Source organism: Megascapheus bottae, chromosome 9 (assembly GCF_031878675.1).
Source record: "Megascapheus bottae isolate mThoBot1 chromosome 9, mThoBot2.hap1, whole genome shotgun sequence".
Lineage (NCBI taxonomy): Eukaryota > Metazoa > Chordata > Mammalia > Rodentia > Geomyidae > Megascapheus > Megascapheus bottae.
The window spans coordinates 61,254,580-61,267,759 of NC_143517.1; the positions used below are offsets into that span (position 1 = coordinate 61,254,580).

Sequence of the window (13,180 nt, forward strand, 5' to 3'; positions counted from 1 at the left end):
AACTTTTGATTTGTTAGATTTATCTTAATACTTTTATAGGATTTTTTGGAAGTAACCTACCAGATTACCAGAGGTCAGAAATCATGATGTTCATTATGGGAAAAGTACCTGTTTTTGGAACATCTACTCATACTTTGGATATGAGCCAACTAGGGTATGTTTTTAGATATAAATTTGAATTTATTCTTAGATTAAATGTAATACTAAATTTGTTAAACATTGAGTTTTACTTAATCTTAGTTATAAATGCCTAATAAAAGTCAGTCATATTTTTATAGTACTTAAGATATTGCTAAGTAACTGAATCAACATTTACATGTTAAAACATTTTTCAGCTTTTCATAAATTCTCAGAAGTTTTATGTCTTTATTAATCAAGTAAAGATTTGTCCAGCCTAGATATTGTATGTATGCATACATAAGGGGCTAAGCTTCATGTTTCCATAAAATTTTTAGAAATTGATGTCAGAATATTATGAATGCTGTTTTACCACTAGAATCCTAGAAACAAAAGTAATCATGAAGATCATCTATTCTTTCCTTTGTATTTTATAGATTTGCTTTGGTGTGGTTCATTTGATTTTTGTTTTGCTGATTTATTAAGAAATTTACAAAGTTTTCATCAAATTTTTTAAATATTTGAGATGGAAATGCTAACTCACATTGTACATAGGTATTGAATTTTCGCGCAGTGCCAAATAAATACATACAATTAAAGTAATTATTTTTAGGAAGCTTAAGTTGGACAAAATATTTATGGTGAATGTAGTGAATGAATATTCCTATTAATGTGTATTGATAAATGATTAAGAGAATGATAGATGATTAAGAAAATGGAAAGGATTATTAGCAGTAAAAAGAATCAGCAAAGCAAGAAAATATAATTTTGTTTTAAAATTGTGTAATTTTAATTATAAAGTACAATGTGATCATGCATTACCTGTAGATGGTATGCAGTGGTCACCCAGAGTAACATTTTTACCTCCTTGAACTTCAAAAAAGGTTGGGGGGGGGCAATTGTAACTAGGATTACAGGCATAAGCCACCTTTTCCCAGGATGTATATGGATTTAGGTGGGAAGAAAAACTCCAATGGGGGTGGATAAAATTTAAAAGCAAAAATAAACCTAAGCCAAGCACTGTGGCTCATGCCTATAATCCTAACTACTCAGGACGCTGAGATCTGAGGATTGCAGTTCAAAGTTAGCCTGGGCAGTAAAAATCCACGAGACTCTTTATCTCCCATTTACCACTAGAAAATTGGAAGTGGCGCCGTGGCTCAAGGGGTAGGGTAGTAGGCTTGAGCCAAAGAGCTCAGGGGCAATGAATGCCCAGGCCCAGAGTTCAAGCCATGACCAACCAAAAAAAAAAAAAAAGAAAAACCATTTTGATTAATATCAAATAGTTGTAGTACATATTTATGAGATATACAGTGTAATGTTTCAGTACTAATTCTGGTTGCTTAATTTTATACTTATGGGTTTAATTTTCATGTCATCATTACCTGTATTAAGTCTATTTTCTTTGAGACAATAACTTAATTTTTTTGTTCAGATTCCTTTACATTTAACTGTTTTAAGTCATACCAATTTTACTTTAGTTTTTTAAGCCATGACTTCATACATTATAAAAGTAAAACCTATTTAGCCAATATTGTACTTTCAAAATCAGAAAAAATACTATAAGTAAGTAAAGTCCTGTAAATGTTAATTATTATTAATAATACTATTTTATACATTTTTAGAGATTTGGGAACTCGGAGAATCCAGATAATGTTGCTGAGATCTTTGCTTATGGTAAGGACTTCAGTGAGTGTGAAGCAGTCAAGAAACTAAATATATTGAAAAGATTAAAGGACTAGCTTCATATTGTCAACTTTCTTATTCAGTAAGAAACTGTAGCTGGTTGTGTTCCCAATGTGTATACTTGAATGTTATGTATTTCTTTGTTATCCTATATTTTTTCCTACTTTTCCTAACCTCAGCTCAGAAATAGTAAAGGAGGATCATGAGCTAAGGAATAGAACTCAGACTAATTATTTCTAAATATCATGGCATGCTTTTTACATACTATTCAAATAATACCTTGTTAGGAAAATATTTCATAAAAATGAAAATTTGACACTATAATTTTAGCTATAGGAAGCCAAAAAGGAAAGAAAGACATACCCAAACTGAAAAGAAAGTCATGGCAAACCTTTGGTTGGTTCATGGCAATTATGTTTATTTTTAATTTACCTACTCCTGGCATAATGCCAGAAAATAAGGGTGAATTGTGAGAAATGTATGCCCTTTCAAAATTAATAATTTATTCTAGAGCTCTTCATTGTACTTGATCTTATTTTAAAAAAAAAACAAACAGTATCTTGTACTTGAGTGTAAGCACAGACAAGTAGCCTTTGTAGATTCATTTTTAAACATTTCTGCTGCTCAATATATAGTAGTTTTGATGCTAATACACAAAGATTTGTAAGACTTTCCCCATGTTTTCAGGCCCTTTTTAATTTGTGTCATTATCTGCTCTGAGAATATAAAGAACATCTAAAAAATTTCCTTTAGATTTTTCTCAAAAATCAGACTTGTCCACATTTAGAACTTTTTGAAGTATTTTTCTGTGAGACATAAATATATTTTTATTTTTCCTAGGTGACCATTGTTCTACCCATTTTCCTTCTTTTTTTAATAATTTTTATTGTGATTAATAGAAGGGTTACATTATATTCACCAGATAGAAGGTGCGTAACTTCACAAACATTGATACCCTTTCTCATGACATGGTCCCCATTTCCTTCCCCTCTCCCCCCATTTACCTTGATTTCCCCCCTTCCCTATCCAATTTAAATAACCAATTAAGCACATATGAAATATATCAAATAATAAGGTGAAATATTGTAACAATATGAGATAACCAAGGGATGGCCAAAGAGATGAGAGATAACATCGTACATTAAGGACAACAGTCACTCATTATATGGCTTTTGTTTCCTTCTCCTGGAGGTCTTTACATTTAGTGTCATACTATTTGGCCTAATGTCTCTAGATTTTGTTCTATTGTAAATCTCTGCTAGGAGAGCCCAAGGTTTCTACTGATTATGACAAAGAGGGAGACTATTGGGCCTATGTTCCTTTGAGTCTGGCTTACTTCACTTAATATGATTTTTTCTAAGTCTTTCCATTTCTTTACAGATGGGGCGATGTCGTTCTTTCTGACAGCAGCATAGAATTACATTGTGTATAAATACACATATACACACATATACATATGAGACATGAAAATATTTTTATTTTTCCTAGGTGGCCATTGTTCTACCCATTTTCCTTCTTAAAAAAAAAATCACCTCTACCTCACAGGTGTCCAAATGTGCTTTACAATCCTGGAAATAAGTCGAAATTACAAAATTTCATTTGGTTCTAAGTCTTTACTTATAATTAAACAAATTTCATACGTGAATTATGCCTTGCATTCTACTTATACTGTGATCTCTGCACTGTAATGTCTATGTGGTATGATTTTAAAATGATTAATAACATTTAAGTATATTTTGCTTAAAAACTTAAAATTTACATGAGACTGATACAGTCGTGATATCAAATCAAGTAACTAGTAAACTACAGTTTTCCCAAATAAAAATAGATTCTTGTTTAACTACTGCATACCTGAAAATGTTAATTTTCAAATTGAAATTTATCATTTGCAAGATCAGTATCTTTTGCCACATAATCTCTTTACATCTGCTTCCTACTGGCTTCGTATCACATGTATTCTTGACCTATCTGAGCCTGGTTTCTCTTTATAAAATGACAGTAACTAGTGGCTTCTTCATGGAACTGTGATGAGGACAAATCCAGTAATTAGTATTGTGTGTAGTTCACAATAAATGTGAACTGTTATCATTCCTGGCTATTTTTGGTTGTTTTTGAGATTTCAATAACATCATCACACTACAGATTTCCTTTATATTTTTCCTCTGGCTTATGTCTGTTCTTTCTTCTGACTTACACGTATGGACTTAGAAAACAGTTGAGGATTTTGCCAAAGACTCAGTGCAACAGTTTTTCATTTTCATCCCTGTTTCCAGGTAACCTCTGGATACAAAGCCAAGACAATTGTGACTGCACTGCCAGGGTCTTTTCTGGACCCTCTGTTATCCCCATCTCTCATGGAGGATTATGAGCTGCGGCAGTTAGTCCTGGAAGTGATGCATAACCTTATGGACCGCCATGACAACAGAGCAAAACTTCGAGGGATCAGGTAACAGATCACCATGAAATGGGCTTCTTGATAACTTCTCGGGTTTTACATTACTGTATTTAAGTATTGTGAGGTTTTTAGTCTGGGGCTTTTAGTTTTTATTTGATATTGAAACAATCCAGTGTAATTGAAAATAACAAATACTGGGTATCACTGAATGCACTCTGCAGGGAGTTTATCTACCTAGTAATAATTGGTTATATGGATTTTAATTTAGTTTAGTTTTGCTTTAAACTTTAGAATGGCCCTGAGAGTCAGGATTATTGTAGTCTTTAATTAAAGATAATTCCGTAGTTCATAGAAGGATATTAAGAATGTTCATACAAATAAGAGAATCAATTTTAAAAGGCAAGATATTTGAATAAAATGTGCTATTCATTAAAAATGATATATTGATTGTCTCTAGAATAATACCAGATGTAGCAGACCTGAAAATAAAAAGAGAAAAAATTTGCAGACAAGACACAAGTTTCATGAAAAAGGTAAGGATATCTATGAAATAAATGGATGATGTAGGTGATAGCCACTTGAATTGTTAGTTGTTAGACTGATATGAGATCTTGAAGTGAATCCAAAGGACGTGGAATTGGAAGATAAAGCTCCTAGCTTTATCTTCCTACCTTACCACAGTGGTCCTGCCAGCAGCTTCAGCCTGTGTTTAACATGGGTCCTGGGCTGCTGCAGTAGCTCTGAATTTCTCTTAAGTGAAATGTCTTCCTATCATACCTACAATGGTGTTTGTGCTATGGGCATACCACCAGTTACTCTTCTTTTGTAGACAAATATTTACATGGTTGCCAGAACATAGTGACAGAGTAATCAATGATAATTGACTACTTCATGAAGTCATTACCCGTACTCTGTTGTTATAGCACATATTACCAAATGTTATTTTTACCTAGTAGGGTAGTTATGTGAATTACTTAGGGGACCTTAACCTTAAACTCCCTTCTTCATAAACATTGTTTTAAGTTTTGTTAATAATGTTTAGCAACCCAAAGGCCTTCTTAAGGCTTGAGAGGACCTGACATGTAAGACCTTTCTTTTCCACCAACTTATAGAACTGTTTGAAAGACCGGGAAACTGGATTCAGAAAGGTAGATACCTGAATACTAAATTCAGAGATGAAGTCCTCTGATAGAAGACCATAGCTTCATATTGGGAGCCAGAACAACAGAAAAAATAAGAACCAAATGTTCACTGCTTACTGTCAGGATTACCAGGAGAGAGATTGTAGCATACAGTCAGCCCCTGAGCCCCAACTGAGGTCGTTACTGCATAGTAACTCATGATGGAAAACAGGCTCTTACTTCTATTAGCTCTATTAGGAAAGGCTTTTACATCCATCACTAATTAATATTAATTAGCTAATTCTCCATTACTGAGCATGCGTATAAGCCTTCTGAGGGGCAAACCTTCTTGCAGTCCCTGTACGAGTAGAGGGATCTATGGCCTCATTGCTTAAATAGGCTTAAGACCTGCCTTTGATACTCTGGAAGTGTCCCAGCATGTGCATATGCCCTTCTGGCATTCTCTCAAGCAGCAGTGCAGGACTATGCCCAGACCAGACAGTCCATTGCAGATCCCCATCAAAACAGCATCCTTCATTATTGCCAACGCTGTTTCAGAACTGTCTCTCAGGAGTCTACCATCCACTTGGTTTATTTTCCCTTAGACCATTCTACAATCTGCATTTGTTTTCTCAAAGTATTATAAAACAGTTTTTTTTCCACACTCGAAGTGTCTGATATGCTATTTTGCCTTGTTTTATCTTTTTTTAACTCTAGTGATAGTTTGTATGTGAGCCTGTTTGTTGCTATCAATAATGAAATACAATTTAACCATCTGATTATTATCTTAAATTTCTCTCTCATGATACATTATGAAGTACAGTTGCTACTTTTTAGAAAGTTGTGAAATATGTCCTTATTACATTTTAAGCAGAATTAATACTTTTTGTCTTTTCAGAATGGCCAACAGCTATATCGGCACATATATTTGGGCTGTAAAGAGGAAGACAATGTTCAGAAAAACTATGAACTACTGTATACTTCTCTTGCTCTCATAACTATTGAATTAGCCAACGAAGAGGTAGTTATTGACCTTATCCGATTGGCCATTGCTTTACAGGTATGCATTTACAACCTTTTCTTTTAATGAAGCAGACATACTCTCTAAAGAATTGTTGTACTTAAGCTGGATGCAGTGACTCATGCTTATAATGCTAGCTACTCAGGAGGCTGAGATCTAAGGATTGAGGTTCAAAGCCAACCCAGGCACTGAAGTCTGTGAGATTCTTACCTGCAATTAACCACTAGAAAACTGGAAGTGGTGCTGTGGCTCAAGAGGCAGAGCAGTAGCCTTTAGTTGAAAAGCTCAGGGACAGTGCCCAGGCCCAGAGTTCAAACCCCACAACCAACAACAACAAAAAAAGAATTGTTGCATTTATTTAAGAACAAGAATTTAGGTTTGAGATCTAGTCATACTCAAGATGCTGATCACATTCATGTTGATAGTGAACACTGTGTACATTGTATACTCACTATCAATCCAGGCCATGATGTGTGGTAGAAAGATAGTCTATATACCTATACTTCCCATCTGGTGGAGAAAATAGTTATGTAATAATAATTACAGGTCTGAAAGTATGCCTCAAGTGAAAGAGTGCCTGCCTGACAAGCCCAAGGTAGAGTTTGAAGTCTAGTACTTAACAAAAGAAAAGAGAAAGAAAAAAGGGAAAATATTATATATATTTATATATATATATCACATTGCAGATTGATTCTGCATGTTATCGAGTCAAAAGAGAATGAACATACAATGGCATCTTCTATCTCTGTCAGTATCTCTGTGCTCTGGTGTGTTTTTGTGTAGAGGAGAGACAGCGAACAGGAATGGCTTTCCTAAGGAAGAATCCATTTTAAGTTTTTTGATTCAATTGTTATTGATGAACATTTATTCTTCTAAAATATAACTTCTGGAAAGGGGACATTTTGCAGTTTTCTTTTTTAAGTATGCAAGAAATACGCACCTATTGGGTATGTGTTTTTCTTTTTTATTAAAGGACAGTGCAATTATCAATGAGGATAATTTACCCATGTTCCATCGATGTGGAATTATGGCACTGGTTGCAGCTTATCTCAACTTTGTGAGTCAGATGATAGCCGTTCCTGCATTTTGCCAGCACATTAGCAAGGTAACACATTACAAAAACAAATCCTTAAAATCTGGTACAAAAATGGTGATTTTTTTTCCAGTAATGATTATTTTTAATTTTGATGATTATATGTTAGATTATTAACACAATTCCAATAAACATGTTAGGTGACTAAATTGAACCTGCAACTTAACTACTGTTAGTATGTTAAAGCATCGGGATATGTTGTTTTCTTGAATATTATGTCCTTGGACTTTCTCAAGGCTAGAGCTCTACCTATGAACCTCAGCACCACTTCTGGCTTTTTTCTGTGTATGCGGTACTGAGGAATTGAACCCAGGTCTTTGTGCATGCTAGACACGCACTCTACCACTAGGCTAAACTCCCTGCCCTCTGATTTATATCTGCTTTTAAAATTTGAGGGTTTAAAATAAACTACATATCTGGAACTTTAGTCCTAAAATAACTGATAGTATTTCAAATGGGTGTTTAAAGATTGTTTTTTGGTTTGATCAATTGATTTCCAGTGTTAATGCAGGGTCCTAATAGGTGAAGCTTTTTTAATTTCTCTTGTGTTTTTTATTTGTGTTTTTTTCAGGTTATTGAAATTCGAACCATAGAAGCCCCTTATTTTCTCCCAGAGCATATTTTCAGAGATAAGTGCATGTACGTTAATTCTTTACATTTTTAAGGAAGGTTGCCTAAAGAAATTAATCAGTAGTGATTATAGAGAAATAAATTGTTGTTGGATGTATATGCATATGCATACAATGATGCTTTGTCATAATCATTTCGTGTTCTCCTGCCATTCTTCTTTTTACCTTAATAAAGGAAATGTATAACATACATTTTGAATATTATAAATGTAGACTCATACACACATGGAAGCAATATCTAACAGAAATGGAAAATCCCATTTTTAAAATAGGAATATCTCTTTAGTGTTTTTTTATCTGTTCTCAATGAGTACTCTTTTATGAAAATAAAATACAATGTTAAAGACTTTCAAAAGTCGGTAGTAATAGTCATACAATTGAGGGACAAAGATAAAGGAAAGAAAATTGATATATCATACCTTATATTCTTCCTTGCTTTCCAAAAAGCAATTGTATGGATAATAGTACTCCCACATTTAACTCAAACTTTGAGCCCAGCAGCACAGGATAATACCAGCATCACAAAAGGGAGCCTGCTGTGGCTGAGTAAGTGCTCTGATGCTTACTGGGTGATGGGACTTTCATGAACAATTAGTGTGCTGTAGTTTTGCTTTTTCGTCTTAGTAAATTTTTACTTAGCACAAAAATTAAAACTGAACTTAATGTTGTTCATCCTTTAATATTTATGTATCAGAAGAGTGATATAAGGTTGAATTCACTAGTAGGCTGTTGCTAGAAGAATCATAACATTGTTAATTCATAGGAAACCAGCCATATGTTTTTTGAAGAATTCAGATTACTCCCTTAAAATACATTAATTTTTGCATTTAACTACAATTTTGTTTGTGTTGAGGATATTGCGGTCTTGGCCCTAGAATGTTTTGCTTATTTAGTTGTTTTTGCTTAGGAATTAATACTAGGTGACTGTTGCTTTTAATCAACCCAACAGGCTTCCAAAGTCTTTAGAAAAACATGACAAAAATTTGTACTTTCTGACCAACAAGATTGCAGAGTCGCTAGGTGGAAGTGGATACAGCGTTGAGAAACTCTCAGTACCATATGTACCACAAGTAACAGGTAAGAGGAAAGGTTACAGCTCTGACATTAGTGACTGATTTAGATTTAGTTGTAAATTCACTATCTTACCTGGTAGTGAAAATTAATTTTGAGTATGTGTCATTACTATAGGAAAAGCCTGTTTAAACTGCTTTAAACAATTTCGGTTCTCAAGTTTTGCTTTTGAAAACCTTTAATAAGTTTCTAAGTTGTAAATGTAAACAAAAAATGTTTTTAGAGATTTTTACTTAGTATTTCAATCATATTATGCCTATTACTGTCTTTTAAACAAAGAAGAAAAATTAAATCCTTTTTTCATTAAACCATGGTATCCTTGTAGAAATTCTTTCCTATGTATAGAAATCATTTAACAAATGGTTTGAGTTTAAATTAGGAAATTTTTCTCATTTGAAAGAATATAGACTACTATGTAAAGAAACTTTTTTTTAGTCAATCATGGGGCTTGAACTCTGGGCCTTGGTGCTGTCCCTGAGCTCTTTAGCTCAAGGCTACCACTACCACTTGAGCCACAGTGCCATTTCTGGTTTTCTGGTGGTTAATTGGAGATAAGAGTCTCGGGGATTCCCCATCCCGGCTTTGAACTGCGGTCTTCAGATCTCAGTAGCTAGTATTACAAATGTGAGCCATTGGTGTCCTGCTGTGAAGAAACTTTATGAAAAACTTCCAGGTATTTTCATGACAGGAATACTTTTTTCCCTGCAGTCTATGTATTTCTATTCTTTCCAGTGACTAAAATAGTTCTATTGAATTACAACACTACATGGTATCTTACATTCAGTTTTTTTGTATTGTGAGTTCATTACTATATTAAATGGTAGAAGAATTAGATTTTCCTTTGGGATACATCTGTGCTGAAAAGGAACTATTGGATTCTAGTTAGGTAATCTAGACTACTCACAAAAAAGCGCACACTTTGCAAGTTAGCCATCTTTTTATGACATAGAACCAAAATATAGATACATACCTTATATAATTTATATACTAGTCTATCAGATATTCACATATTTTTGTATTTTCCTTAAAATCTTACATTATAAGAGATCCTATTGTCATGAATTTCTTTAAAATCAAAATGAGTAGGTCATGTAATGATCCACATCTATAATCTAGCAAAAGAATCACAAGTTTGGGGCCGCCTGAACTACATAATGTAGCAAGTCTGAGCTCTCCCTGAGCTACCTACCTACTGCAACCCTGTGCCAAAAACTTAAAACATAAAGTAAATCAGTATCACTTTTTATGGTTGTTTTTAAGACTTTCCATTTTCTTATACTTTGGATTTAGCTCTTTTTCCTTCGGGCAAAAAGCCACATAAGCGCAGGCGCAAGTACAAAGGTAAATTGAGTCATTGGTGTAGATAACCTTTTCCCTTGCCTGTCCTCTAGGAACATGCTTCAGTAAATGTGCTTTCTAGAAATGGAGCCAGTGGCCTGTATATTTTATATAGCTTTAAATTTAGTTTAGTCATTGATTTGCTGTTCCTTCCTTTTAGCTGTATTTCCTTTTTTTCTGTTGCTTTAATTCCTCATTTGTAGTAATTGTGCTGATACATTTTTTCCAGTTTTTTTTATTGTAATGTATAAAGGGGTTACAGTTATCTTCACCAGATAATAGAAGCATTACTTCTCACACATTGATACTCCTCATCTTTTGGTCCCCACTTCCCTCCTCCACCCCCTCCCAGTCATATTGTGTTCCCCCTTCCCTTTCCTATTTCAAATAAACAAATAAACATTTATACAATATGCCAGATAACAAAGTCAGATACTGTAATATGAGAATAACCAAAGGGCAGCAAAAGAGAAGAGAAATAACATAGTACATTAAGAACAAGAATCACACAAGATAAAGCTCTTGTTTCCATATCCTGAAGATCCTTTCATTTGGATTCATCCTACATGGCCTTATGTATCTAGGTTTTGAGCTATTGTAATCCTCTGCTAGGAGAGCCCTAAGTGTACACTAATTATTACAAATGAGGGAAACCATTGAGCCTATGTTCCTTTGGGTCTGGCTTACTTCACTTAATATGATTTTTTTTCCCAAGTCTTTCCATTTCCTTACAAATGGGGCAATGTCATTCTTTCTGATGGCCATACAGTATTCCATTGTGTATAAATACCACATCTTCTTGATCTGCTCATCAGCTGAGGGGAATCTGAGTTGGTTCCATATCTTCGCTATGGTAAATAGTGCTGCAATGAACATCATTGGGCTAGTGGATTTAGTATGTCCTTGTTTCTGGACAATTGGGTAAATGCCAAGTAGTGGAATTGCTGGGTCATAGGGGAGCTCTATGTTTAGTCTTTTGAGGAACTGCCATACTGCTATCCATAGTGATTGAATGATTTTGCACTTCCACCAACAATGTAGTAGTGATCCCTCCTGGCCACATCCCTTTCAGCATCTGTTGTTATTAGATTTCTTGATCCTGGCCATTCTAACTGGAATGAGGTGGAATCTTAGAATTTTGATTTGCATTTCTTTTATGGCCAGAGATGTTGAGCATTTCTTCATGTGTCTATAGGCCATTTTTGTTTCTTCTTCAGAGAAGACTCTCTTTAAGTCTTTGGGCCATCTTTTAATGGGATGGTTGTTGCTTTGGAGATTAGTTTGGGAGTGATTCAATTTTTTGAGCTGTTGATATATTTTAGATACGAGGCCTTTGTCTATTGTATGGTTAGTGAAGATCTTCTCCCACTCTGTAGACTTTGTAGTTAATTTGCTTGCTATGTCCTTTGCCTTACAGAAGCTTGCAGTTTAATGCAGTTCCACTTATCCAGACTTTCTCTGATGTGTTCTGTTTCTGGGTCCTTATTAAGAAAGTTTCAACCTGTGCCGAGGCCTAGTGTATCTCCTATTCCTTCTTATAAAGTTTTCAGTGTATCTGCTTTTTATTTTTTTTATTTATTTATTTTTTTTGCCAGTCCTGGGCTTGGGCTCAGGGTCTGAGCACTGTCCTTGGACTTTCTCAAGGCTAGAGCTCTACCACTTGAGCCTCAGCACCACTTCCGGCTTTTTTCTATGTATGTGGTACCAAGGAATCGAACCCGGGTCTTCATGCATGCTAGGCAAGCACTTTAACCACTAGGCCAAACTTCCGGCCCCAGTGTATCTGCTTTTACTTCGAGGTTTTTGATCCATTTGGAATTAATCCTGGTGCAAGGTGACAAAGAAGGATCCAACTTTAGTTTTCTGCAGGTGCTTAACCAGTGATAAATTCTCTTAAATATGTGTTTTCTACTTTCTTAGTTCTTCCCACTCTACAAAAGATATTATTTTCTTTTCTTATATTTCTTTTTTTCTCATTATATAGAAAGATTCTGAATACTTTAGTTTGGTGTCTACATAATTATATAAAGAAATCCCTAAATATGAATAGAATTTATTTATAATGACTTTGGTTGGTTAGAACTCATTTGTGGCCCTTATATACTACCATAATGCAGGAGGAGTCAGAAGAAACTGTAATATTGTACAAGGTAATCTGTTATTATACTTATTTTTATTGTATAACCATCAGGCATTCATGTTAAAATTAACGTGAATTAAAAACAATATGACAAAAGAAGATGCAAAATGCACACTAAAGTTTACTAACTTTCTGTTCAGTAACACATAATCATTGCCTAACTTTCTGTTCACACACACACATAATCATCATGTTTTTCCAGGTCTGAAAACACAGTGCTAAATCCTGGAAAAGCATAAAAGATGCTGCTAACTTTCTGAAACCCTTCTAAAATTTTTAAGAGTCTGAAATAGGAGGTTATAAACAAAAATAAGTGTAACAACTAACAAATAATAGGGAAAACCTTTTTATTTCAGATGAAGATCGTCTTTCTAGACGGAAAAGCATTGTGGACACCGTATCCATTCAAGTGGATATTTTATCTAACAGCATTCCTTCTGACGACGTGGTAAGTTCTGGAGGTTTAGACTGCACACTACTCTCCTAAGATTGACATCCCTTAAGAAAACTTTTGTCCTCCACACAAACAAACAGGGACAACTACAGCTCTACATTTTTTTAAGCCCCAA

General features: G+C 34.4%; 1 protein-coding gene across 3 annotated transcripts in view; it reads left to right on the forward strand.

Annotated features, from left to right (window-relative positions):
• Efr3a (EFR3 homolog A) overlaps positions 1–13,180 on the forward strand; it is a 76,904-nt gene that overhangs the window by 55,140 nt on the left and 8,584 nt on the right. For all 3 annotated transcript variants that reach the window (XR_016536708.1, XM_090339407.1, XM_090339408.1), the window contains exons 11-19: positions 40–154; positions 1,743–1,794; positions 4,077–4,249; positions 4,656–4,731; positions 6,218–6,379; positions 7,314–7,445; positions 8,005–8,072; positions 9,012–9,139; positions 12,968–13,059. Coding sequence is in view for 2 of the 3 variants with exons in the window: in XM_090339407.1 (XP_090195533.1) it covers positions 40–154; positions 1,743–1,794; positions 4,077–4,249; positions 4,656–4,731; positions 6,218–6,379; positions 7,314–7,445; positions 8,005–8,072; positions 9,012–9,139; positions 12,968–13,059 (998 nt within the window). In the remaining variant the exon portion in view is untranslated. The remainder of the gene's footprint in view (positions 1–39; positions 155–1,742; positions 1,795–4,076; positions 4,250–4,655; positions 4,732–6,217; positions 6,380–7,313; positions 7,446–8,004; positions 8,073–9,011; positions 9,140–12,967; positions 13,060–13,180) is intronic.